Source organism: Canis lupus, chromosome 1, assembly GCF_003254725.2.
Source record: "Canis lupus dingo isolate Sandy chromosome 1, ASM325472v2, whole genome shotgun sequence".
In the NCBI taxonomy this organism is placed as follows: domain Eukaryota; kingdom Metazoa; phylum Chordata; class Mammalia; order Carnivora; family Canidae; genus Canis; species Canis lupus.
In genome coordinates, this window is record NC_064243.1 from 99,191,015 (window position 1) to 99,215,583 (window position 24,569).

Below are 24,569 nucleotides of genomic sequence, written 5' to 3' on the forward strand. Positions count from 1 at the left end.
GACGGCGCCTATTGGGCCACGTGACTAGAAGTTAGGGACCTGAGCACCGTGGGGCGCGGACCGCGCGGTGGTGAAGTGGACTTGGGGTGCGGGAGGGGGCGGGGTCGTCTCTGGGTCTTTGGGAGGGAAGGGCGGGGGGAGGCCCCTGGAAAGCTGGGGGCGGTAGCTCACGCCCCGAGCTCTAGCGCGGCTCTGGGCGCTGTTCGGAGTCGCGCGTGGTGCGGTGGGGGTCTGGCAGTCGTCGGGGAGGGCAGGGTCCGTGCCCTCTAACCCCAGAAGGGCTTTCCAGCACCCTTCCCGGTGCAGCCTGCCGGGCTCTGAGATCAGAGTGGGTGGTCACGGTGTGCTTGAGCGCGGATTCACCCTACCTGAGCCGCCGCCGCGCGAGCTGTGGAAAAACGGCCTGTCCTCGCCTCGCTCGGCAGACGCCCGCGGTGTGGCCGCGCGGGACCTGCTTCCCCCGTGTGCCCGTCACGGACGGAGGAGCACCGGTCGGTGCCCAGGCCACGTCTCGTCTCCACCGGTTGCGCTCCAAGTGGGCGAACGAATGAAGGGAAAACACTAACAGCTGCACACATCAGTGGCGGGGAAGTGTGTCCGCGTCTGCGCGGGTGTACGACTGCGGTTACGAAGTGCGTTCCCAGGACACGGACTCAGGGCCTGAGCAGAGTGTCCCCGGATAAAATTCGGAGGGAGACCCAGGTCCTGGCGACCCATGTGATCTGGAGGTGCGGGGAAAGGAGCAGGGGTTTGCTGCGGAAGTGACAAGAAGTAGGAGACCGTTCCGAGTGGGTGGAGACGTGTTTTCCCGGCAGGATATGAAGGCAGACGACGCGGTAAAGCGCCTGTTCGTGGGCGGCCTCGGCCGGGACGTGACCTCCGCGGACCTTCGGGACCGGTTCAGCAGATTCGGGGACGTTTCCGAGGTGGAGATGATCACTCGGAGAGATGACCAAGGTAACTCGTCCTCGTGGGTCCTTAAGGCCTGTTCAATCCCTCTGATGTGTCATAGAGTAGGGAAGCCCTAGGGCGGAGTGGTGTGTGTACAGCCCCTGCTGCGAAGGTGTGATATAAAATGTGGAACTGGCCCAGGTTTACATTTCTGAAGTCAAAAGGCATTCTAAATTGCAAAACATCTGCTTTCTGAAACATGCAGCTTTCCATTTACAAAGCTAAAATTCTAATATTTACCAGGTGTCCTGTTAGACTGTAACATACAATTGAAACTTTAACTGCTTAACCCTTCTTTTTCTTTTGAAATATTTTGATATGTGCATACAAAAATGCAATCTTTGTATCCAATGAAAAACAAGATTTTTCTTTGAAAAAAGTGAGATTCCAAAGATCATCGTTCTAAGTTAAAAACTTAATCATTTTTACATTGTTCTGCGGGTAAAAGTTTAATCCTTTTTTTTTTTTTTTTAAGGAAACCCACAGAAAGTCTTTGCATATATCAACATCAGAGTGGCAGAAGAAAACCTGAACAAATGTAAGTAAGATTGTTCTATTCTTTCTATTTGCCAGTTGATGTCACTGTATAACTTAGAATAACTTTGGTACTAAATCTAAACCTTAACCACCACTTGAGAAACATCCAGAGGAATAGCCATGGTCAAGAGAATCCCAACATCCTACAACTCAGCAGATTTAGGTCCATCCCATTTGGCGGCAGCAGATATATGGCAGATCATTGCTCAAACATGGTATTCTCAGATATTTTAGACAAGAGAACACATGTTCATAGAAACTGTTAAACATTGAATATTATGCCAATCTCTTCCTTTCCTGGTGTGTTCATTTCTCAGGCAGCATATTCTTGTCATTAATCATCCTTAGGGGGGCTTTACAGCATGCCCTTGTAAGACCATATTCTTAAAATTATGAAATCTCTATCAGTAATGTGTGCGACTTATTAGAGGCTGCAAAGTCAAGACACTGAAAAGAAAACATGCTAATGGAGAAAGAGAGCCATCAGCCTTCTGTGTTCTCATTTGCCAAAAAAAAAAAAAAAAATTTTTGATGTATCCTCTTACTTAGTGAGAAGTAAGTGGTGGTTAAGAACAGCTCTGCTATGTGACTTGTGACAAATTGTTTAACCTAGAAGCCCCAGTTTACTTATCTGAAATGTGACAGAGATACTGCTGATGTCATCACCATAAAGTTTAAATTGAGTAAAACATTTGTGCTTAGTGTAGTACCGAAAACATAGAAACTTCTGTTTGTGGTTATTATTAATGAAGTTGATGGTAGGTAATAAGAATCAGCTTTTGGGGCGTAGCAGTTGAAACCCAGTTTAGTCGTCTGCAGCTAATTTATTTGCAAGTTACATAGCAATAATTAGCGTGAGACAATGAAGTTCTACAGGATTTCAGTGTTTTCTGATTCACTCTCTAAAATTAATTCATGTTTTATAGTTTTAGTAGGAGTGATAACGATGAAATGTCAAATAAATGTCATTCACCTGAGGTTCCTAGCATATCTTTGTGGAAGAATGATAAATTTCGCTCTATGTTTTACATGTTTGCTTTATTCAGTTCTTCCAGGAACACTGGTTGATAGAGAACTTAAGGACTCCTTGGTGGGTCACAGAGCTGACACCAGGATCTAGGCCTTTTCTTCCTTGGTCCTGTTTGCTGTATCTCTTCTGTGCCTCTTTGTGATAAACAAGTGTGCTTTTTTGGTACTAGCTAATTAGAAAAGGCACATCCTGCCATATATTTCTGCATCACTGTGTATTTGGGTAATAATTCTGTGCTTTATAGGTATGTCTATTTTAAATAAAACAAAATGGAAAGGTGGAACACTACAAATTCAACTGGCAAAAGAAAGTTTTTTGCACAGGTAAGATATGTTCTGCATGAATTTAAACCCTATTTCATTATATTGTAAGTGGTTTTATACATTTACATAATTGATTTGAAACTATCAAGTAGTGTGTTACTGCAATCTTAACATTCAAACATTACAAGTAGAGCTAAAATCCCTTTTTTTTTTTTTTAAGATTTGATTTATTTATTCATGAGAGACAGAGAGGCACAGACACAGGCAGAGGGAGAAGCAGGCTCCATGCAGGGAGCCCGACATGGGACTCGATCCCAGGTCTCCAGGATCACACCCTGGGCTGAAGGCGGTGCTAAACCACTGAGCCACCCAGGCTGCCCTAAAATCCCTTTCAACTGTGACTCCCTACAACCCCAGATGCACAAAAAAATGCAGTATGTTTACATATGTTGTTTTTTGGGGTTTTTTTTTAAGATTTTATTTATTCATTTGACACAGAATACACAGGTAAGGGTAGCAGAAGGCAGAGAGAGAGGAGCAGACTCCCCACTGAGCAGGGAGTCCAACTCGGGACTCAATCCCAGGGCCTTGAGATCACGACCTGAGCCAAAGTCAGATGCTTAACTCACTGAGCCACCCAGGAGCCCCAACATATGTTTCAACTTAGGGTATATTTATATTTACCTACTTTATCTTTGTAAACACAACCTTCTGTGAGGCTGTAGATGATCCCCCTTTTTTGTAATGATTTAGCACTGTTTTAGAAAATAGACTATACCACAGGGTTGTCCCCCTCTGATGATGGACATTTAGACTTTTCCACTTCTCATAATAGATGAACCTTGAGGATGGTCTTACATAGTGCAAGGGGGTTTTGGGTTTATGTCCACAGAGGAGTTGCTATATCATAGGCTTATGTACATTTAGAATTTTAGTAGACGCTACCAAATCACTTCTGTTGATTTTGGCTGTTTATGATACAATCATACAAAGACACAAAGATAATAGGAAGTCCCTGTATGAGAGGCATAAGGTTAATTTTGCAAGTGACTTAAAAATAAGGTATTGTAGGGATCCCTGGGTGGCGCAGCAGTTTGGCGCCTGCCTTTGGCCCAGGGCGCGATCCTGAAGACCCGGGATCGAATCCCACATCGGGCTCCCGGTGCAGGGAGCCTGCTTCTCCCTCTGCCTATGTCTCTGCCCCTCTCTCTCTCTCTCTCTCTGAGACTATCATAAAAAAAAATAATAATAAGGTATTGTAATAACCATTAGAGCATATTAAGATCCTGAGAGATACTATTCTCAAGGAGAGAGATTCTGTGGGTTTGGGAACTTTTTCCAAATAGGAACCAGTTTAGGGATGTATAGCTGGCGTAACCAGAATAGTTGATTAAGTTGTTCTAGGACCAGGAAATGGGAAGTAGACTACGGAAGGCATAGTTTGAAGGACGGTGAGAATCTGACATGGCTTTTCAGCTCAGGGCCTCTGTGAACAAGGTAGTGATGGGACTTTATCCATTAGCAATTCAGTGCCTACTCTGCAGGAGGTAGAGCCCTAGTTCTGAGCAGGGTGAGCATGTAGTGCTGCTGCTTGGGAATATCTGGGCATGCATGCTTAAAAAGCATGACTCTGGGATCCCTGGGTGGCGCAGCGGTTTGGCGCCTGCCTTTGGCCCGGGGTGCGATCCTGGAGACCCGAGATCGAATCCCATGTCGGGCTCCCTGCATGGAGCCTGCTTCTCCCTCTGCCTGTGTCTCTGCCTCTCTGTCTCTCTCTGTGTGACTATCATGAATAAATAAATAAAATCTTTAAAAAAAAAAAAAAAAAAAGCATGACTCTGTCATTCTGGAAGGTGGAACATAAAGGAGACAGACCAGAGGCAAAGAAGCCCATGAGGATGATCAGTGTAGCTGCCCAGGCCTGAATAAGTTGGGGGAGTTTGAATTGGAAGCTTGAGATGGCATTCTACATTCTTTCCATTTAGAAGGTGGAAATAATCAGGACTTGGCAGATTGGGTTCTGAAAGGCAACTCTTTCTCATAAAGAGTGGAGCGATTGAGGATGGAAGGGGAAAATTGAGAGGTCCTGAATAATCACTATGAAGTCAAACAGCTTTACAGGATTTTAAAAAAAAAAGAAAAAAAAAAAAAAAAACCCGTTGTTGAGAGCATGGTTAGCTTTCAACTCTTTTATTTATTTATATTTATTCAGATTGGCCCAAGAAAGAGAAGAAGCAAAAGCAAAGAAAGAGAAATCAACAATAGACAATACCAGCTTTTTGGAAAAGATGAAAGTGGTGGATTTCCATATGAAAGCTGTGCCAGGAACAGAAGTGCCAGGGCACAAAGTGAGTCTCTACTGGCAGCCTGAGTAGCCCAGGAACCAAGTCCTCAGTCTGTGTGACCATGGGTGCTGTGTCTAGAGCAGTTGCTTTTTCCCTTGCTTTGAAGCACAACCCAGGCAGTGCTCTATGGTTTTCAGAGTGTGTTTACAAGTCTCCAGTAAGCACAGTTCTCCCTCATCTTACAGGAAGAAATCAAAATCTAAGTGAAGGTGGGTCTCCCAAGGGACATATGTGGTGAGGCTACAACTTTTAATGATTGGTGTTTTTGTTGCGTTCTACATGATTTATATGAGACTCATAGCTGCCCCACTTGTCCTTGTTTTTCTTTACTCATACACTCTTTTTGAAAACTCATGTTTCATCATCAAAGACAAAACCCAACAGTAATCATGACTTACTGTAAGTTTGATTTTTAAAGTTATGTTTATGCAATGCAGTTATTTTTTTCCATTTCTGACATACATAGTAAATGTATTCTTTTTTTTTTCTTTTAGAATTGGGTTGTGAGTAAATTTGGAAGAGTCTTACCTGTCCTTCATCTAAAGAATCAACATAAGCGTAAAATATCCTTTCGGTTGGCCTTTCAAAGTAACTATTATTTACCACAGCAGCGGATACTTACAGAAGTTCACTTCATCCCATTAGAATTTCACTGCCTCTGTCAGTAAATTTTAGATGCTTAAATTTTTATGTTCTACATCTCTAGGCAAGATAAGACCTACCTGCTTACCAGTGTGAAATAATGAGAGGCAAGTGAGAGTGTAAAGAGGTTTTATACTAGTGAGTGACATAAGTGACATTTGTCAAAGCACTTGAACCTGTTAACTCGTTTGACATGATTCAGGGCCATTCCGTCGGTACTACAGAAGGGTGAGGCAGCTCGGCTGTAGTGAAAGAAGGCATTGGAGGAGGTATGGTTTGCATAGCAGAATGTGATAGGAAGAAGACCAGGCAGAGGGAAGGTGGTAGGTAGGAACATGTAGATAGATGGGCAGGAGAATGGTGAGTTGAAGTCATGTGTACCCTGGATGCGCAAATGAGGATACCTGTTCCCTTGAGGAAATGAAGTCAGATTGTCCAGGACCTTGAATTCCTAGCATCACAGACTTGTGGATAGAGCTGTAACCTTGTGTGCCAGTCAGGGAAGCAAAAGCAGCTCCAGATATTCCAGAGGGGATGTGGTATATACAACTGGGATAAACAGGTGCTGAAGGAGCAAGCAGCTGATGGTCAGGGTGTCCACTGCAGCAGACCACTACCACCCAGAGAACCAGAGGTATGTCCTCATTACTCACAGCTGCTGTGCTACCTGGGGCCCCTGGAGGCCTGGCCACACCTGTTCCTGCTCCCCTGCCAGGGCCCCTAATGTCAAGGAAAGCTGACATCTTCTCAGCCTTCCCTGTGTAGCAGCCACCAACAGCAAGAGGAGGACATTCAAGGAGAGTGTGAAGTTGGGCAACAAGAGACACCGCCTGGCACATCTCACATATTTGGTGTGCCTTCAGTAGTTACCAAAGGCTAATTTAGTTGTCATTAGGAGTGATCTCCCAAAGCACCATATGCTTGCCTATTCATGTTTTAGAAAATCAGCAAATGCTAGCTGTCCTCACAACACTTTGACGTTAACTAGAATTTTTCTGGACAATGTTAGCAACAAAACAGGCCTGGAAGAGAATTACTAGCTTTCTAATAAATATCTACAAAATGGGGCTCAGCAGTTTAGCGCCGCCTTCAGCCCAGGGCTGGATCCTGGAGACCCGGGATCAAGTCCCACGTCAGGCTCCCTGCATGGAGCCTGCTTTTCCCTTTGCCTGTGGCTCTGGAGACCCGGGATCAAGTCCCACGTCAGGCTCCCTGCATGGAGCCTGCTTCTCCCTCTGCCTGTGTCTCTGCCTCTCTTTCTGTGTCTCTCATGAATAAATAAATAAAATCTTAAAAAAAAAAAAAAAACCTACAAAATGCGGAGAGTGACCAGAATATGGAATGGATGTTACTGAGCTGGGAGAATCAGAGCTAGAATGAGCCAGTACTGAGGAGGCAGGAATGGCCAAGCACAGTTGGAGTGAAGGATGTGCAACACCCAGCTGTGCCCTGCTCATGCCCCTTGCTCTGCTTTATGGTATCAGTACAGGTTCACAGAGAACTGCTTGTGGCCCCTGTGCCTGGAATATAACCTGAACAGGTTTCCTTTTCCTGCGGGTGAACCATGATGTTGCTCGGTTTCAACTCTGGACATGCCAGTTTCACAGACCTGAGGTCACCCAGGGAAGTGCCCATATTGCTTGAGAAAGGGTGGGCAGGCCAAGTAAGGGAGCTGCTCAAGATCAGACTCCTCCTTGTACTTCACCACAGTGATGGGTTTTCCTAAAATCTGGTGCTTCTGTTTTATTCCTTGACTTGTGGTAACATCATGAAGTATGACCCATCGAAATACTGCCACAACCTAAAGAAGATTGCAGAGGATGTCACACATGCCACCCCTGTCTCCAGCCTCACCTGGGAACTGGAAGGCGGGGATAACCCTATGAATAAGAAGCAACGAGGGGAGTTCTGTGCTGTTCACAGCCCCCCCCAGAAGAGAGTCAAAGTGCAGAATGAGGCACCTGCTGCATCTCCAGCTGTGAGAGCCAGACCCCACACGGTCCGGAGGAGTCCACATCCCACACAGCAAGAGGCAGCACAGGAAGTGCCCTGTAAACCTATCACTACTCAGTCACCCCATCCCCCTGCTTCTCACTGCCAGAAACTTAAAAACGTATTTGTTCAGACCTCTGGCATGGGAGCTGCCAGGAGCAGAGATCATATGTCTGATGACGATACTGATTCTGAAGAGGAGATAAGACTAGTGATTGCTCGGGAGGAAAGCCTGGGGAAAACCACATGGTCCTCAGTGGGTGACTCTGCAGATGAGCCATTTGAAGTCGTACGAGGGGACTTCAAGTCAGGTGTCCAAAAGCTGCCTTCTGTAACAGCGTTAGGCATCAGTGGCGTCTCCTGCCAGGATGGGGAAGGTAATGTCCTAGGAAATGAAATCAACTATGATTCAGGAGATACAGATGAGATTGTCACAGCAAAGAAAAAGGCTGGTAAGATCAAAAACACAGAGTTTTCACAGATGGAAAGGTCTGCATGCAAGAAAACATTTTTGAAAAATAGAAGAAACTGTGAGCTTTCGGATCATTGTGTTAAAGCACAAAAAAGGAAGACTAACCCAGAGCAAGCCATTGGTGCCAGGGTTATACCCCACTGTAGCAGCAGGGAAGATGCAGGTTCTGAGTCAGAATTCTCTGAGTCTTCGGGAGATGAGGAGTATGACGCCATGATGAAAAACTGCCTCCGTGTGCAGCTCACGTTAGCTGATCTGGAACAGCTGGCTTGTGGTGACCTTCAGTCTCCAGAAGATCCTGAGAGCAGTGGCCAGGAAACCACCACCAAGGCTGACAGGACTCCAGGTGGCCTGCACAGAGCCCGGCCGTGTATCCGTCCCGAGGAGATTGTGGCTGCCCTTTTAGAAGGAGAAGAGAATACTTGTGAAAAACAGAAATCAAAGGAAAACAACTTAAAGCCAAAATTCCAGGCTTTCAAGGGGGTGGGCTGTCTCTATGGAAAAGAATCAGTAAGAAAACCCTTAAAAGAGAATGTTGCCTCTGACAATGTAAATACAGATCAGAATTCCTTGAAACTTGGTCCCGGCAGCATGTCTGTGGAGAAGGGGTGTCCACCTGCCTATGGCTCATCAAGCAAAATAACTCTTCTCCAACATGCAAGGAAGACAAATGACCCAAACCAAACTCAGCCTCGAAAGAGACAGTCTGCTTTCAAGAGCCAGGATCACAAGATGGTGTCCCCTAGCAGTTTGGAAGTGGAACGTAGAAATCCTATTTCTAGTCTGTTGCCATTAAAAGATGAGAGATCCTTAAGTATTGGTACAAAGATCCCCACGGTAGGCTTTGATGAAGACTGCTGCCACAGGACCAGGGAGGCTGGAGAGGGCTCCGGACAGAGTGGCCAGCCAGCGACTGGGAAAGCACCAGGGGACTCTTCCAAAAGAGACGCTCAGGAAAGCAATGCCAGCTTCCCTCTTGGTGTGAACAGTTGGTCCAGTGTTGATGCTAAGGAGAAGCATGCTGAAGACAATCAGAAGCGTTTGGCAGCCTTGGACGCAAGGCAGAAAGCTAAGGAAGTGCGGAAGAAGCTGGTTCATAATGCGCTGGCGGACTTGGTGAGTGCGCTCCTGGTCTGGGCACCACAAGTCCACCCTTCCTTCCTGTGGAGGCATCCCAGCACCCACCCTTCTCATGCTGTGTTCCTTGAGTCAGAAGCTTTTGTCACCTTGTATCTTTATACCAGAGAAATCAAGATTGAATTCTGTTCACTGAAAACATTTTAAGGTTTTATTTGTGATTTCTTTTCCTTTGGAAGCTATAACTGGTGTAATTCTGTGACGTGTCCTAATGTGTCAGAATTCACATATATATTCTGCTAAGATTCTCTATGCTGACTTTACCCATTCTTTCAACAACCATGTCTGTGAAGTCCCGGCCATCATAGCAGTGCTAGGCCTGTGGAATGAGGATTGAGGTCCCTGCCTCTGGCAGCCATTGGCTCATGGTGTTGTGGGCACAGAGCCGCAGTTCAGGCCCATGGGAGCCAGAGAGAAGAGTGCCCATGCACCCCAGCAAGTCAGCTGGGAGGAGTGGTAGGGGGCTCCCTCAGCCTGAACAGAGTCTAAGGTAGAGGGATCTATGGGAACTGGCTGATGGAGGCAGAAGGGTGGGAAAGGAAAGGAAAGGAAAGACATTCGGGGGAAGACGGGGGCAGTTTGTACAAAGGAGAGTTTGCAGTCAGTGTAACTGAGATGTACGGGGACGAGGATGCTGGAGTGAAGAGCAGGGCAAGTGGTGGGAAGGCTCTGGATGTGGGACTTTGTTCTGTGGCTGTGGAAAGAAGGGAGTGAAGATTCGTATGTATATATTGAAACAGAAATCCACACACTACAGCTCATAGGCATCCAGCCCAGGGCCCGTTGTGGTATAGCCTCCAAGCCAAGAATGCTTTCTATGTTTATAAAGCATTTTAAAGAAGAAAATATAAGACCAGGATTATATGTAGCCTACAAAACCCAAAATATTTTCTCTCTGGTCCCTCACAGAAAACAGTAGCCAGCCTCGACCTGGGAAAAATGGTTCAGGCCCTAACAACAGGGGAGGTCATGAGCCAGAACCAAGGCAGTGACAGTGGGAATAGACTTAAAAGGTACCAGGAAGGTCCACACTTGGAACTAACTTGAGGACCAACTGGGCAAGAAGTCTTAATTTTCCATCTTAGGAAACAAGTGGGTGGTGGCATTCACACTAAGGAATGAGACAGGGCCTTGGCCAGGAAAGGAGACAAGGGGCTGTCTTATGGTTTGATACCTTTGTCCACTCCTCTAGGATGGTCATCCAGAGAATAAGCCAACACACATCATTTTTGACTCTGACAGTGACACAGAGGAGCAAAGCCATCTGGGTGAGGAGCCCATGGAGGTAGGTAGCTGAGGACGTCCTTGTGGGCATTCCACCACTCTTGGCTACCAGGGCCTCCTGACAACGGCCACATTCAACATGAGGTCCTCCTGAGCCCCCAGGGCACCTCCGACCACCATTCGCACCAACACCTGGGGCCTTGGAGACTTCCCCCCCATATGAATCTCCCCTCACATAATCTGCCAGGCAGCATCACTACTAGTGAAACCCTGCAGACAGTGCCCCCCCCCCCCACCCCCAATCCAGCTGTCCTCAGAGCTCCCCGCTTAGTGACCCAAGAGGCCATGCCAATGTGCTTGAGTTAGGAGTTTCTATACTAACCATCTACCCTTTCCTGGGAGATGCATCCTGGTTACTGGTTCTTAAATGGGAGAGGAAGATTGCAGATTGCCTCAGTTGTTAATGAGCACTCCTGTGTGTGTCCACTATGTGCATCTCTGTTCCAGGAGTCCATAAGCAGAGCAGCTGGGAGGCTGTTTGATAGCAGCGAGGATGAACAATCTGGATCCGAAGATGATAGTCACAGGTTCCAAATTAAACCTCAGTTTGAGGGCAGAGCTGGGCAGAAGGTTAGTGAAGACCAGATAATCCCACCTGCAACATGTCCTTGTTTGTGGTGCGCTGGATCCACCCGGGTAGAGCTGCTGTCCGGGACTCCAGGGTGTGGGAGGGGCACATGCAGGGTCTTGTGTAAGAGCATGGTCATGGGAACATGGCTCCCAGCTGAGCTGTTTGTGTGTCTGTGTAGCTCATGGACTTGCAGTCTCACTTCGGCACCGACCACAGATTCCGCATGGACTCCCGATTTCTGGAGAGTGACAGTGAAGAGGAGCAGGAAGGTAAATATCTCACTGTCCCAACAGTCCTGATGTCAGAGCTGGGGGTCCCTGTGAAGTCAGGTGGTTGACAAGAAACTGCACTCAAGACCTGGAACCGTGAGGCTTGTGCTGCCCTTCTTCCCGGAACACAGTTAGGTCTTGGGTCCCCAGAAAAGCCATTCCTTCCACCCTGCCAGCTTTCTAGTTGCCACTCCCATCTTTTTCATTCTAAACTTGAAATTAAAGCATAAAGTACATGTAATTCAGAAGCGGTGGCTTTTTATTGAAAATGCACACTCTGATTCTTTGAGGTGAGTATTCTATGTAGTCTATGTCTCTGAAAACCAAGGTTCAGAGAGTAATTTTTCCAGGGTCCACACCACACCAACTTGTGTTTCTGAGCCATGGAATAGCTGCTTTGGGTGCTGTGACTGGAGATTGCCTTCTGAGCTTTGGCCTCTTGGATCTGTGTTCCCTCACAGCTGTGGATGCCTGGTTTGTCAAGAGCCCTGGCGTTACCGCAGGCTTCCACCTCTGCAGCCTGCCTGTGGCTTCTGTTGCTTCTGTTGCTATTGACCACTTTGAGATGTTCTCTTCCCCCTGCTCCTGTTGCAGCCTAACTCCCCTCATTTTCCTCCTCATTCCCTTTGCTTCTAGGTTAAGATGCTTCCTGAGGTCCTTAGGTTCCCTGTGGCTTCAGCCTCTCCTTGTCCATGAGTTGTTTCCACATGTGGGTCTCCTCTGCTCCAGACTGTTCTGTTCCCAGCACCTGATGGACGTTTCTCACTGGTGTCCCTGCCCGCAGTAATGCTATGCAAGCCACCTGTGGTTCTCTCTCCAGCAGCTCAGACCCCCCTGTTTCTGCTGGTGGCACATCCATCCTTAGCACAGTCAGAGGACCTTTTATTTCATTCCCTCCCAACTTTTCAGGCTTAATTTTTTGTGAATCACAATGACTCTTCTGCAGGCAAGTGACACAGGTCAAAATGAAAATTGCCATTTTTCCTTTTTTTTTTTTAATTTTTATTTATTTATGATAGTCACACAGAGAGAGAGAGAGGCAGAGACACAGGCAGAGGGAAAAGCAGGCTCCATGCACCGGAAGCCCGACGTGGGATTCGATCCCGGGTCTCCAGGATCGCACCCTGGGCCAAAGGCAGGCGCTAAACCGCTGCGGCCACCCAGGGATCCCCGAAAATTGCCATTTTTCAAAGTGAAAGTTGTCGCATATTAGCACATTCACGTGATTCAACCTAATATACTATCAACACTGCATTTTCTTCAATGTATGTGTTCATTTTGTTTCCTACACCTGGCAGACACCCCCTCAAGGGATCCACTTTTCTTTCCTGCCTTAGACTACACCTGGTTTATAAAGCATTTCTTGATGCAATTGAACATAGTGTCTACCTCCTTTGAATCCTTAGACACGTGGGGGATTTCTATAGAGAACTTACTTAAACTAGTGTTTTATTCAGGTATCTACTTAGTTGCTTATCTTCTGCAGTGAGTTCAGGGATCTTCCAGGCTTCTCTGTATTTTGGTCTGTAATCCAGACTAGCTGTGTTTGTTGTATGATGTTTGCGTTTCTTGTCGTTGAAGATAACAGTGTAACAGCGTTTGGGTCCATGATGCCCTGCGTGTGTAGGACACATAGCTCTTCCTGCAGCATTTATTACTGAATCAAAGGCCGAGGAACTGTCTCACAACGTGTTAGGAGAGTTGCCATCCATCACTATCTTCCATTTTTAAGTTGACATGTAATATAAAATAGGTTTTTAGAGTGTTAGAAAGTCAGAGTCTGTAATCTCCATGGTTTTGTGATTGGCATCTTGCTATGTTACATTATGGATCTTTACCTTAAAAACTTTAACTTGTCACTGAAAGCCATCAAATGCAGATTGTTTTCATAATTACAGGTGGAAATGGGACTTTTCATTTGTTGGTCATGTGACTTCTGGATTCCCTGTGGCGCTGAGGGTCATGGGGTTGGGAAGCTTAGGAAAATGGGTTTGGATTTTTCTCCTGTCTGAACGTGCTTTGCCCATGTTTGATACTTGATAATTGATGATTGAGGTTCCTCAAGTTGTTTGCCAAGAGATTACTAAATGTCCCTTTTCCTCTAAGAGGTAAATGAGAAGAAAACAGCCGAGGAAGAGGAGCTTGCTGCAGAGAAGCTCAAAGCCCTGAACGTCGTGCAGAGTGTTTTGCACACCACCTTGAGCAACTCTATGCACAAAGGATCAGTAGCTGCCAAGAAATTTAGGTGTGGTTTATGTTCTTGTCTGTTACACCCTATTTTCCTTGGACATAAATGCCTAATTGAACTCAGTTTAAAACTAGGCCATTAAAAAAAAAAAATGAGGCCATTTTAACATCCTAGGGAGGGCAGTTGGCAAAATGTATCAGACCCTCAAAAATATACTTATCGTTGACCCAGTGGCTCACTTCAAGAAACTAAAATTTTTTCTCTATTTTTGTGCTTAGATATCAGAGCGGCATTGCTTTCAAGTGAAGCAGCTGGGCAGTGGTTTCAATATTAACTGTAAAGCTATATAAATGTAACTTATCATCACAGAAAATTTTAAACACAAAATTTGTAGAAACTGTTGTATTAAAACCCTGGTACACCGGCTTCTCCAGTCACCAACATGTGATCACTTCTCTGGTTTTTTTGTTTTGGGGGGGGGGCTTTGTTTGCTTTTCTTTAAGCTCTTCGCCCAACAGGGAACATAAACTCACTATCTGGAGATTAAGAGTCATGTGCATTACAGACTGAGCCAGCCAGGCACCCCCACTTTTCTTTTCTATACTTTTACTCACTTCCCCCTATTTTCACTACTAAAATACTTAAAATATAATTAAATTAAATTTAATTTATGTTTAATTATATTTTATAATTAATTTTAATTTAATTAATTATAAAATATAAAATATTTTATGCAAATCCAGCTTTATCTGTATTTTAGTATGTGTGAAATAATTTTTAATGTTAAAAAAAGATTCAGAGAAACTCCAAACTAGGTAACTTAAGATACGACTTTCTGATAAGATTCTGATACTCTTCTTTGAGTATGTGGTTTTGTCTTGCTCAAAAACTGGAATTGTAAAAAAAAAAAAAAAAACTGGAATTGTCCCAATGTTGAATTATAACTTGCTATTAATTTTTTTGCATTATGTTCTGATTTCTCTCTGCCAACTTATTCATGTCCGTTATGTACACAGGGACGTCGTACGTTATGATCCAACAAGGCATGACCACTCCACTTACGAGAGGAAGAGCAATGATAAACCAAAGGAAAGGTAAATCAGGTACTTCTCTCTGTAGCAGGATCATAGAAACTAATCTCATTTCAGACAAGGAGAGAAATAGACAGTAACCCATCTCCACCCATTGGTCCGCATCGTATCTAGTTTAGGACCAGGGAGGGAAAAGTTAGAGTGAAACTATTGTCATGGTGGAAAAAGGCTTCCCTTTAAACAAAGGGATCTCCTGCATATAAGTGACACATGTTCCTGGGCCCGTGTGGTGTCCCCATCTTGTATTACTGTCTCTTGTCTGTGGTAACACATCACCATAGACTTGCTGAAAACCACAGAAGGTATCTTCTCGCATTTCTGGAGACTAGGAGCCTGAGATCAAGGGTATTAGAAGAACTGTGTTCTCTTAGGAGGCCGGGGGCAAACATCTGTGTCCCACCTCACTCCTGGCCTCCACTGACCGCCAGCAGTCCATGGCATCCCTTCACTGCGGCTGCCATGGCCTCCTGTTCTGTGTCTTTCATCTTTGTGTCTATTATGGGGACACTTGTGATTGCACTTAGGGATAATCCTGGAAAATCTCCTCTTTGTGAGGTAGTTAATAACTCTACAAAGACCTTTTTCCAAATAAGGGAATATTCACAGGTTTTAGAAATTAGGGCCTGGACATATCTTTCTGGGGGCAGCGATTCAGTCGCCTACTCTGCTGTAGTGTGATAGAGCTGCTGTTTCCTGCGCATCTGCTGTCACACTATCAGTTTGTTAAAAACTGCGAATACTTGGAGCAACCACTACTCTGCCTGGTTTAGTGCCTTTATTTTCCTACCATTAAAATCACTAAGGACCATGCGGTATCCTGAGTTAGAACCTGGAATAAAAAAGACATTTGGTGAAGAAAATGGGAAAGTGAGAACAAAGCTTGAGTTGAGTTAACCGTAATGTATTGATAGTAACCTTTTAGTTCTGCTGACTGCGTTGTATTTACAGTGAATGCTGCCATTCGGAGAACTAAGTGAAGGCTGTTTGGGATTGGTGTCTCCCAGAGCAGATGACCCAAAGAGAAGGAGGAGGCCATAGCCTTCAGTCTTGACAATCTGCCTTATTCAGTTTTCTTGAAACAAGTCACCAACTCCAGCCCATATACTGTGATGGGGGTGGGGGGCTTGGAAACTACACCTCTTAAGGGGAGAAGTAATGAGGAATTTGTGGACATACTTGAGACTGCCATAATCTGCCCATTGGCCGGCCACAGATTGTGTATACATTCTTGCCACATGCAGGATACACTCACCCCTCCCTGAGGCCCCAGAAGCCTCACTTGTACAGTATCTGTTCACAGTCTGGGGTCCTCTCATCCAAATCAGATCTAGAGGCAGATGAGGCCCAATGGTCATGGCTCCTTTAGTACAGCTCTTCTGATGAGAGACAAAAGGACTGTGAGCTTACAGGGACAAGTCACACCTTTCCCTCCACAAACATACAGTGGTGGCACAGGCTCAGGATGGCTGCTGTCAGCCCCACTGTTCACCTGAGGGAAGCAGGAGGCATGGGGGTCACTGGCCCACAGCAACTCTAAGGTCCAGACCGGGAAGTGTGAGCAGTTTTTGGCTAGAACCACAGGCCTGGTAATAATTCTCTGTGGTTCTTGACTCTGCCTTCTGAATCATCCTTTTGTTTTAGTGAATGGTGGCATGTGTTGGTGACTTAGTGATTTTTCTCAGCCTGCTCTTTGCTTGTAGAAATGTGGGAATCCAAAAGCCTCACCACTGTAGAATGCCTTTATACCTGTTGATCCAAGCTGGTGTTTCCGCTAACCTATTTCTCTTAAACTATTGGAGGGCCTCCTGTGAATCTTCTTGAGGTTTACTCTCATGAGGCAGAAACCACAGCCACCAGTCATTTCTGAGAGAAGCTATTTTACTGTGGGCTTCTGCTGAGACGCCACCTGTAAAGTCTTTAGGAGTTTTATTGGTCAGATGGTTGAGGTTTTTGAGCTATGACGAGGGTCTTAACAAAGGAATTTCCTTTCTATTTAGACTGGGGTCTATAGATTTCTCTGTTACAGATCAGACAGGAAGCATTTTGTCTGTTGTGGTGACTCTGCTCTGCCTTCATGAAAGGAAATGGCCACAGCTGATCAGAAGCAAAGTGAAGGAGGCTGTGTTCTAATAAAAGTATTAGCCAGACGCGTTTACACTCACATAATCTATCCATGTCACAAAATCGTGTTTTTATTTTTCCAGCCATTTCAAAGCATAAAAGATATTCTTAATCTGCAGTCCACATATAGTTAGGCAGCAGCCTGGATCTGGTTCTTGGGCATAGTTTGCCAGCACCTGCTTTATTTTTATTTTTTTTTTTTTTAAAGATTTTATTTATTTATTCATGATAGTCACAGAGAGAGAGAGAGGCAGAGAGACACAGGCAGAGGGAGAAGCAGGCTCCATGCACTGGGAGCCCGATGTGGGATTCGATCCCGGGTCTCCAGGATTGCGCCCTGGGCCAAAGGCAGGCGCCAAACCGCTGCGCCACCCAGGGATCCCGCCAGCACCTGCTTTAGACCATGTTTTCCTGTGTCTTAGATTGAATCTTTGCTTAGAAGCCATTACTTAGATTTCATGTCATTTGCCTTCTAGAAATTAGGGGTCTCCCAAACCATGAGGTCCAAGCTCCTATAAGAAAGTCTTTAGTTTCACTGTCTGCCCACTTTGTACCACAGGCAGCAAGAAGAAACCAGCAGATACCTTCAGACCCTCCCAGACGTCTTCCTAGCTCATTCCCTATTTGTAGGCATTTCCCAAGTTCTCCTTTAATGGAGGCGACACAGTGCTGTCCAGCTTTGTGCCGTAGCAGAGCAAGGATCCCTTCCATCTGGGTTCCAACAGCATTTACCTTAGTGTCCTTTTAGGTCCTATTTTCTGTGGGTCAGGAATTTAGGGGTGCTTCACTGGGTAGTTGTGGCTCACGCTCTCAGAAGACTTCCTGCAGGATGACCCACCCACATGTCTGTTGGCTGGAGGCCTCAGGTGCTTGCCTTACGTGTGGGCACTTGCGTGCTCTTCCAGCATGGCAGGGGCTCCCCCCAAAGCCGGCGATGTGCAGGGGAGAGCACAAGAATGCTGTGGTGCCTTCTGTGACCCTCAGTAGTCACACACCCTTCACATCTGCCTCATTGCGTTCCTCAAGGTCCATGAAGCCCAGCCCATGTTAGGGAATGGCGGAATTCCACATCTTAAGGAAAAAGGATCAAAGGGTCTTCGGACCACTTTTAAAACCACCACATAGTAGTTCAAGGATAATCTCATGGAACTGCCTAAAGTACACCATTTTTCATAGAGCTCAGTTTCATGGGCATCTCTGTCTTAAATCCTAGCAGGTTGGTGTTTTAAATGAAGTATTAAAAATTTCTTTCCAGGGCAGCCCAGGTAGCTCATTGGTTTAGCGCCACCTTCAGCCAGGGTGTGATCCTGGAGATCCAGGATCGAGTCCCAGGTCGGGCTTCCTGCATGGAGCCTTGTTTCTCCCTCTGCCTGTGTCTCTGCCTCTCTCTCTCTGTGTGTCTCTCATGAATAAATAAGTAAAATCTTTTTTTAAAAAAAATAATTTCTTTCCATGATAGTCTCTCCCAATAAGATAACCATTTAGGACATCTTGTTCACTTACTATTCTAGGTAATACAGTTAGAATTTTGGCCCAGTATTATTCATGATATGTGGAGTGGACTATAATAGGAAAAAGGATTTTAATTTTTTTAAGATTTTATTCATGAAAGACAGGCAGAGACACAGGCAGAGGGAGAAGCAGGCTTCATGCAGGGAGCCTGACGTGGGACTCGATCCCGGGTCTCCAGGATCAGGCCCTGGGCTGAAGGCAGTGCTAAACTGCTGAGCCACCCAGGCTGCCCGGATTTTAATCTTTTAATAGCTCAAAACTCATTGTTGGAAACAGCTATGTAAGGTTTTGTCTGAGATCAAAGAAAATAAATGCAGAGCAGGAATATAGTAACAACAGCATTTCATATCAAGATAGACTTAGCATGTTTATAATTCATTTTTGAAATTTAATTATGACAATCTTTTTACACCAATTTTGTAAAACAGCATTTTAGAACTTAGAAGTTAACGGTTTAAGCATGTTTGTTTTGTAGTGAGTAACAGGCATGTTGTAGTTAAGTGATTTTGTTGCTTAAAGCTAATATCTCAGGTGTGATTTCTGGAATGTAGTGCAGAGGAAAGGATGATTTGATTTGTGTATAATGTTTGGAGTTGCTTGGCATAGTTTTGTGTATTAAAAGCTTATTGGTCAGTTTCTGCTTTTATGAATAGAGTCTTATATGTGAATCCTCTTGGTTGTTGAAAGAATGAGATTTGTTTTCCAAGGTAATTTCTTGTAATTTCTGGCAACTGATGGTCTATTTGTGATGTGTCTGTAAATGTCACTGCAGTAAAGCAAAACGGAGGAAGCAAAGGGAGGAGGCCGAGAAGCTGCCTGAGGTGTCTAAGGAGATGTATTATAGCATTGCTGCGGACTTAAAAGAAATATTTCAAGCTACAAAAGTTTCCAGTGAAACAACAGACAACACACCCTCTAATGAGACTCGTGATGGTGAGAAAGTGGAAGTCCATAACCCCACCACTCTGACGACTGGGGCTGAGCAGCCTAGCAGCTTCACCTTCTCCTTTTTCGATTCAGATGTTAAAGATGTAAAAGAAGGTACTTTTTAATTTTTTTTTAACACTTTCCCTTCAGGCAGCTTGAACGTGATTGATTCTACGTTAAGTGTAATGGTGCAACATTAGCAGAGGGAGGAATTTTTTTCTTCCATCAGATGAACAATATAAGATTCGGTGTCATATGGCCAAAAACAACATAGCAGGAGCTCAGTGTGACACCAAGGGAAGCCAGACAGTAACGTGCAGCCTGCCTTCTTCTGAGTAGAAACAATCCCCAAGAGTATATAGTATGCCCTTCATCTAAATAGCTTCATGGCTTACTTGCAGTTAGAAAAGCCAGGACCTGTGGGAAGCCAGTGCCATCTGGTAGGGAAAGGAGGAAACACACTCCTTGGCTCTAGACGGGTCTACTTTGTCATCCATATGCCAGTTGTTTCAGACATTCTCCATGGAAGTGGGCCAGAACCTGAAGAAAACAACAAACATACAATTTTGCATTCCATTTCAGGAAGTTTACCTGTAAAGGCCAACATGAGCCAAAGTTAGCAATGCCTGTTACTTAGGGACAGTCTCCCCTGGTAAGAGAGACCACTGTTCCTCCTCTGGTGTTCACAGTGGAAAGAGCGTTCCTGGAAGTTCACTGTAAACTCCAGAAGAGTACATGCTCACATACACACGGTGTATGTGAAGATCAGCACTCAGTACTTCATGTCAGTTCTGTGCTCCTCCAACAGGAGGTACAGTGGTCCAGTTTTTCAAAATTAGTTGTAAATAAGATACGGTGGTACAGTCACCGTATGCTCTGTTGACAGCATGCTTTGGCCCATGTTGTCCGTTTGAGGACCAGGGTCAGTTGCAAACTCTTGAGTGGAGCTGCTGTGATATTGACGGTAATTCCTGCAGCCGAGAGCCAGGTGAGAGAAACTGGCCTTGGAATGAGCGATGAGACCCCTCCGTGACCTAGGAGGTATGACTTTGGTGCTTGGGGAACCTGGGGCACTGTGCACAACTTTCAGCAGCTCCAGAAAGTGTAAACATACATTCCTTTCCTCAGTGATGAATACAGGAGGGAAACCTGTGTTCACTGCATTGTGCTCTATTTTAAGCTTCTCTTGCTAGCACAAGTGCTACTCTTTGGGTTCCTTCTTTTAAATTATGTTGCCTGTTTATAAACCTTTGGTTTTTATGTCTTTTTATAGTATTATCATATTCCTTATCAGATCACCCTGGCAATGCCAAATATAGGACACCTTCTCTCAATTCGTATTTAAAAATCTAAAAAGATGCTACCTATTTTAAATTAATGGTTAAGATCCTGGACACTTAGAGATATATGTGCATGGTGAAAGTGACCAAATGAGTGTGTGTGGCTACAGCCCTGTCCCCTTCTGTTGCCATGACAACACAGATACCTACAGAGCCGAGGCAGTGAAAACCGGGAAGGTTGTCTGGCAGGGAGCCTCTCATTTCCAAGACAGCAGCTCCGGAGAGGAGGATGTTGCTGAAGAAACAGAAGGCAGGAAGTCCAGGTAAGCAGTTTCTTTCTGCAGAAAGCCTCAGACCTGCTGATGGAAGGATCCACAAGACAACGTAATTTCCTTCTCGGCTCCTTTAGAGTTCTCTAGCCTTTTTTGTGATGGGAAGCATGTTTCCTCTTCCTTCAAACTGGGTAGCACTGGATTGGGGGGTATGAAGTCCCTGGTCTGGAAGGAGGACCCCGGAGCCATCCCACAGGAAACACTGGCTGGTTGGGGTAGCAATAGTGGGTTGAGACCGTCGCAACCAGTGTGGGACTTCAAACAGTCTTTGTTACCAGAGTTTCAGATACAAGAGAGGAATCCTGAATGGAGACAAGGCAGAGTCACTTTAAACCAAAATGAGCAAATAGAGATGAGATCTATTTAAGGAATGGTTCACTTATATTTGCAGTGGAAACATTTCATCTGAAATACTGAAATAAACTAACCAGTATCTGTTTCTCTCTCTCCTCTTTTGCTTCAGAGAAGTATCATTACCTGAAAAAGAGAGCACTAGATTTTTCTTTTTTTCTAAGAATGATGAAAGACTTGGTGGTAAGTCCATTTCTCCATTAAATGGTATAAAACAGGAAACAGTACAGCTCTCACCACTACACATTCCAATACAGAAACACACATCCAGGAAAGAAGCATTTGGCAAAAATTGTGACCCTTTGCAATGCCGTGTGGTTTAGCGGTCCCTGTTAGGCTGATGCTGATGGACTTGTTAAGCCCTGGAAGACAGAGCTCCCACTCACACCTCCCTCCCTCGTTCGTTATTGATGAAATTTTGGAATATAGGTGAGATTTAGTGGGGTGAAGTCCAGAGTTGGCGACCAAGAAAGAATTCTTGAGATGTCTTTGATATGAAATGGTGGCCTTATTAAATATGGGGACAGGACCCATGGGCAGGAAGAGCTGCTGCCCTGGGCCTGTGAGGGGTGGCTAATTATATACCTGGGAGTTGGGAGGGGTTTGGAAATAGCATACTCTGTAAGGAATTTTGGAAGCCAGGTTTCCAGGACCTTGAGGCAGGATAGCTATTGTTAGGAAGAGGTCACTTACCTCCGTCTAATAAAACCTGAGTCATGAGACCTTTCAGATGTATATGGGTGGGCCATGTGCTTGGGGGACGATCACCAACATGTATCTTGGGAGGTTAGAGATAAAGGAAATTTATAAAGGAGTATACTCCTTTATAGTTAAAGTAGTTAGTATAGTTAAAGTATACTAACAGGATCCTGGGGGTCGGGCTAAGATTGCCTTCTGCCCTCAGCAAAGTATTAACATCAAGACAGTTGAGTCCATAGAGGAATGTCCCTCTGCCTGTTGCAAGGATTTGTCTATGTGCTGCCTGGGACTTGTGCTTTGTCCTCAGCTAGTCCTCTGTTCCCCCATCAATTATCATCAACAAGGGCTTCTTTGTTATGGGAACTTGCTTAGATTCCAGACCTGCAAAACTGTTTTTAGGACCCTGAAAGTTCAGGCTCTTGGTGAATTCTTTTCTTAAAGCCTAGCACAAACAGAAACCAAGATACATAATAGTAATACATAAACAGTAAAATCCTAGAAGTTCTATATTTTCATTTTGGTTCTTCTTTTCATTTTGATTTTATTTTTTTATTCATGAGAGAGGCAGAGACATAGGCAGAGGGAGAAACAGGCTCCCCATAGGGAGCCTGATGCGGGACTTGATCCCAGGACCCCAGAATCATGCCCTGAGCCGAAGGCAGATGCTCAACCACTGAGCCATCCTGGTGTCCCTCTCTATTTTCATTTTGTAAAAAAATGGATATATATTCTTAAAACTAACAAATTAGGGGGGGAAATGGTGTTAACTAGAATTGAAGCCCTTGATAATGCCAGCGCTAGTGTATCATCCATTTTAAAGGCATTAATCTCCTGCTTGTAGGTTCTGATTTATTCTGGAGAGGAGTGGGAAGTAATATTAGCAGGAATTCTTGGGAGACTAGAACAAACAACTTGCGAATGGTGAGTAACTATCTCTGTATTGACTGTCTCCTAAAATGTGCTATTTTGTTAGTATTTGCCTGGTGTAATATTTCAGACACAAAGGGTAGTACCTGAGACCATGACTTAAATGCTCAGTTCCAGCGCACAGAGGGGCACTGTTTAGGTCACGACACACCTGGTGCAGGTTAGCAGCCTGCAGAACAGCCAACTTAGGGACCCGAGCTCCAGCCACACTTAAGTATCAGTAAATCACGAGATTTTTGGAAGACTAAAATACAGTTTCCATGGCAGACATTTAGAAAGTTTGAATACTCTGTTCAAAGTGAGCACTCCCATAGTGGTTTACATAATTCTAACATTGAATAACCTGAATTTTATTTTTATAGCTACTGAACACCTTGAAAATGATTCACATTTATTTTTAACAAAGGCTTGATGTTTTTATAGGACTGTCGGAAGAAACATAAAGATGCCAAAAGGAGAGTGAAACCAAAATAATAAATGTCAGCATTGGTTTTGATATGAATGTGAAGAAGCCTCGCCTATGGAAATTGGGTGATGCAGAAAATAATTTTAAGTGAGAAAGAATTCATAGTGAAGGAGTATTAAAATGTGCTTGATGGATATCATTGTCTTTTTCTGTAGATTTCCTTTGTATCTCTTCCTAAGTAATTTTTCAAAAAATAACCTGAATTTTTTTTCAACAAAGCATAAGATAATCCCCCAAAATATTTTTTATATATCATCTCTCTCTATATATATATATATATCTCTATATATCATCATCTAGTTAATTTCTCATTAACTACTGGGTATCTTCTAACGCAGGTTTTACATAGTCTTTTTAAATGTATGAGTAAGAGCACTTTTGTTTGCCAGTTCAGCTTTGTGTGAATTATAGACTACTTGACATACTTATTTCTGATTGTATAGAATATACTTTACCTCCATTTTGCCTTTTTTTTTTAAAGAAGTTGAATACAAATCAGCCTGAGTTCTGTACTTGTGTCCTGATGAACAACTAACTGAAATGCAAGACATTTCAGACAAGCAACACTTGCATATAACAGCCAGCACTCATAACATCACGTGCTCTCCTTAATGCCCATCACCCAGGTACCCCATTACCTATTGACTTCCTACTCTAACAATTGAGATTCGACTCTGATCTGAGTTGTGGATGTTGACCACATTTAACTTTTTTCCTAGAATCTCCCTCCCACACACACACTCGCTCAACTTCTGGATTTAGCCTTATCACTTTTCAACAGTGCCATAAAGTTGTTTCTCAATCCAACTTTCAAATTATCAGAACTGTCATCCCCACCTTTTCTCCTCAAGGCATCTATCCAGGAGCCTTCTTTCCTGCTCTAATCTGGAATGGCTGGACAGATGATAAAAATGAACAACACAGAGTGGAGTCCTTCTGGTTAATAAGCTGAAGAAACACTAGTAGATGTAGGTGCCCAGCTGAGTTCCTGACTAGAGTTTCCCCCTTGAGCAAGGCCACGAGACCCCAACTCTCATCCTGGAGTGGGACTGTGAACAAATGCTTGCACAAACTCGCCCAGGGATGCAGGAAGCTGCTGCAGGATTGCTCTGCATTTGTAAGGCCTCCCCTCTCCTTCAGTCTCTGGTGCCAAAGCCTGAAGCCCACTGCCCTTCCGCTCCA

The 24,569-nt window shown here is 44.6% G+C and overlaps 1 protein-coding gene and 1 long non-coding RNA gene across 4 annotated transcripts; one reads left to right on the forward strand and one right to left on the reverse strand.

Moving 5' to 3' along the window:
* The first annotated feature begins 131 nt into the window (after positions 1–131).
* On the forward strand, positions 132–23,521 carry NOL8 (nucleolar protein 8). 3 transcript variants are annotated; one of them, XM_025423671.3, is made up of 17 exons: positions 132–728; positions 816–957; positions 1,427–1,489; positions 2,763–2,841; positions 4,994–5,129; positions 5,621–5,689; positions 7,534–9,348; positions 10,562–10,654; positions 11,101–11,223; positions 11,403–11,493; positions 13,600–13,738; positions 14,698–14,775; positions 19,178–19,446; positions 20,815–20,935; positions 21,408–21,478; positions 22,836–22,915; positions 23,345–23,521. In XM_025423671.3, the coding sequence occupies exons 2-17, from the start codon at positions 819–821 to the stop codon at positions 23,393–23,395; spliced, it is 3,417 nt and encodes a 1,138-aa protein (XP_025279456.1). In that variant the 5' UTR covers positions 132–728; positions 816–818; the 3' UTR covers positions 23,396–23,521. The 3 variants fall into 3 exon arrangements, with proteins under 3 accessions (XP_025279456.1, XP_048950352.1, XP_048950345.1); XM_049094395.1 differs by lacking the exons at positions 132–728; positions 4,994–5,129 and having other exon boundaries at positions 886–957; XM_049094388.1 differs by lacking the exons at positions 132–728; positions 2,763–2,841 and having other exon boundaries at positions 893–957.
* On the reverse strand, positions 20,813–21,493 carry LOC125752643 (uncharacterized). The gene is made up of 2 exons (XR_007402653.1): positions 21,373–21,493; positions 20,813–21,246 (listed from the first exon to the last, which is right to left on the reverse strand). It is a non-coding gene; the product is annotated as an uncharacterized LOC125752643 (long non-coding RNA).
* Positions 23,522–24,569: the final 1,048 nt, after the last annotated feature.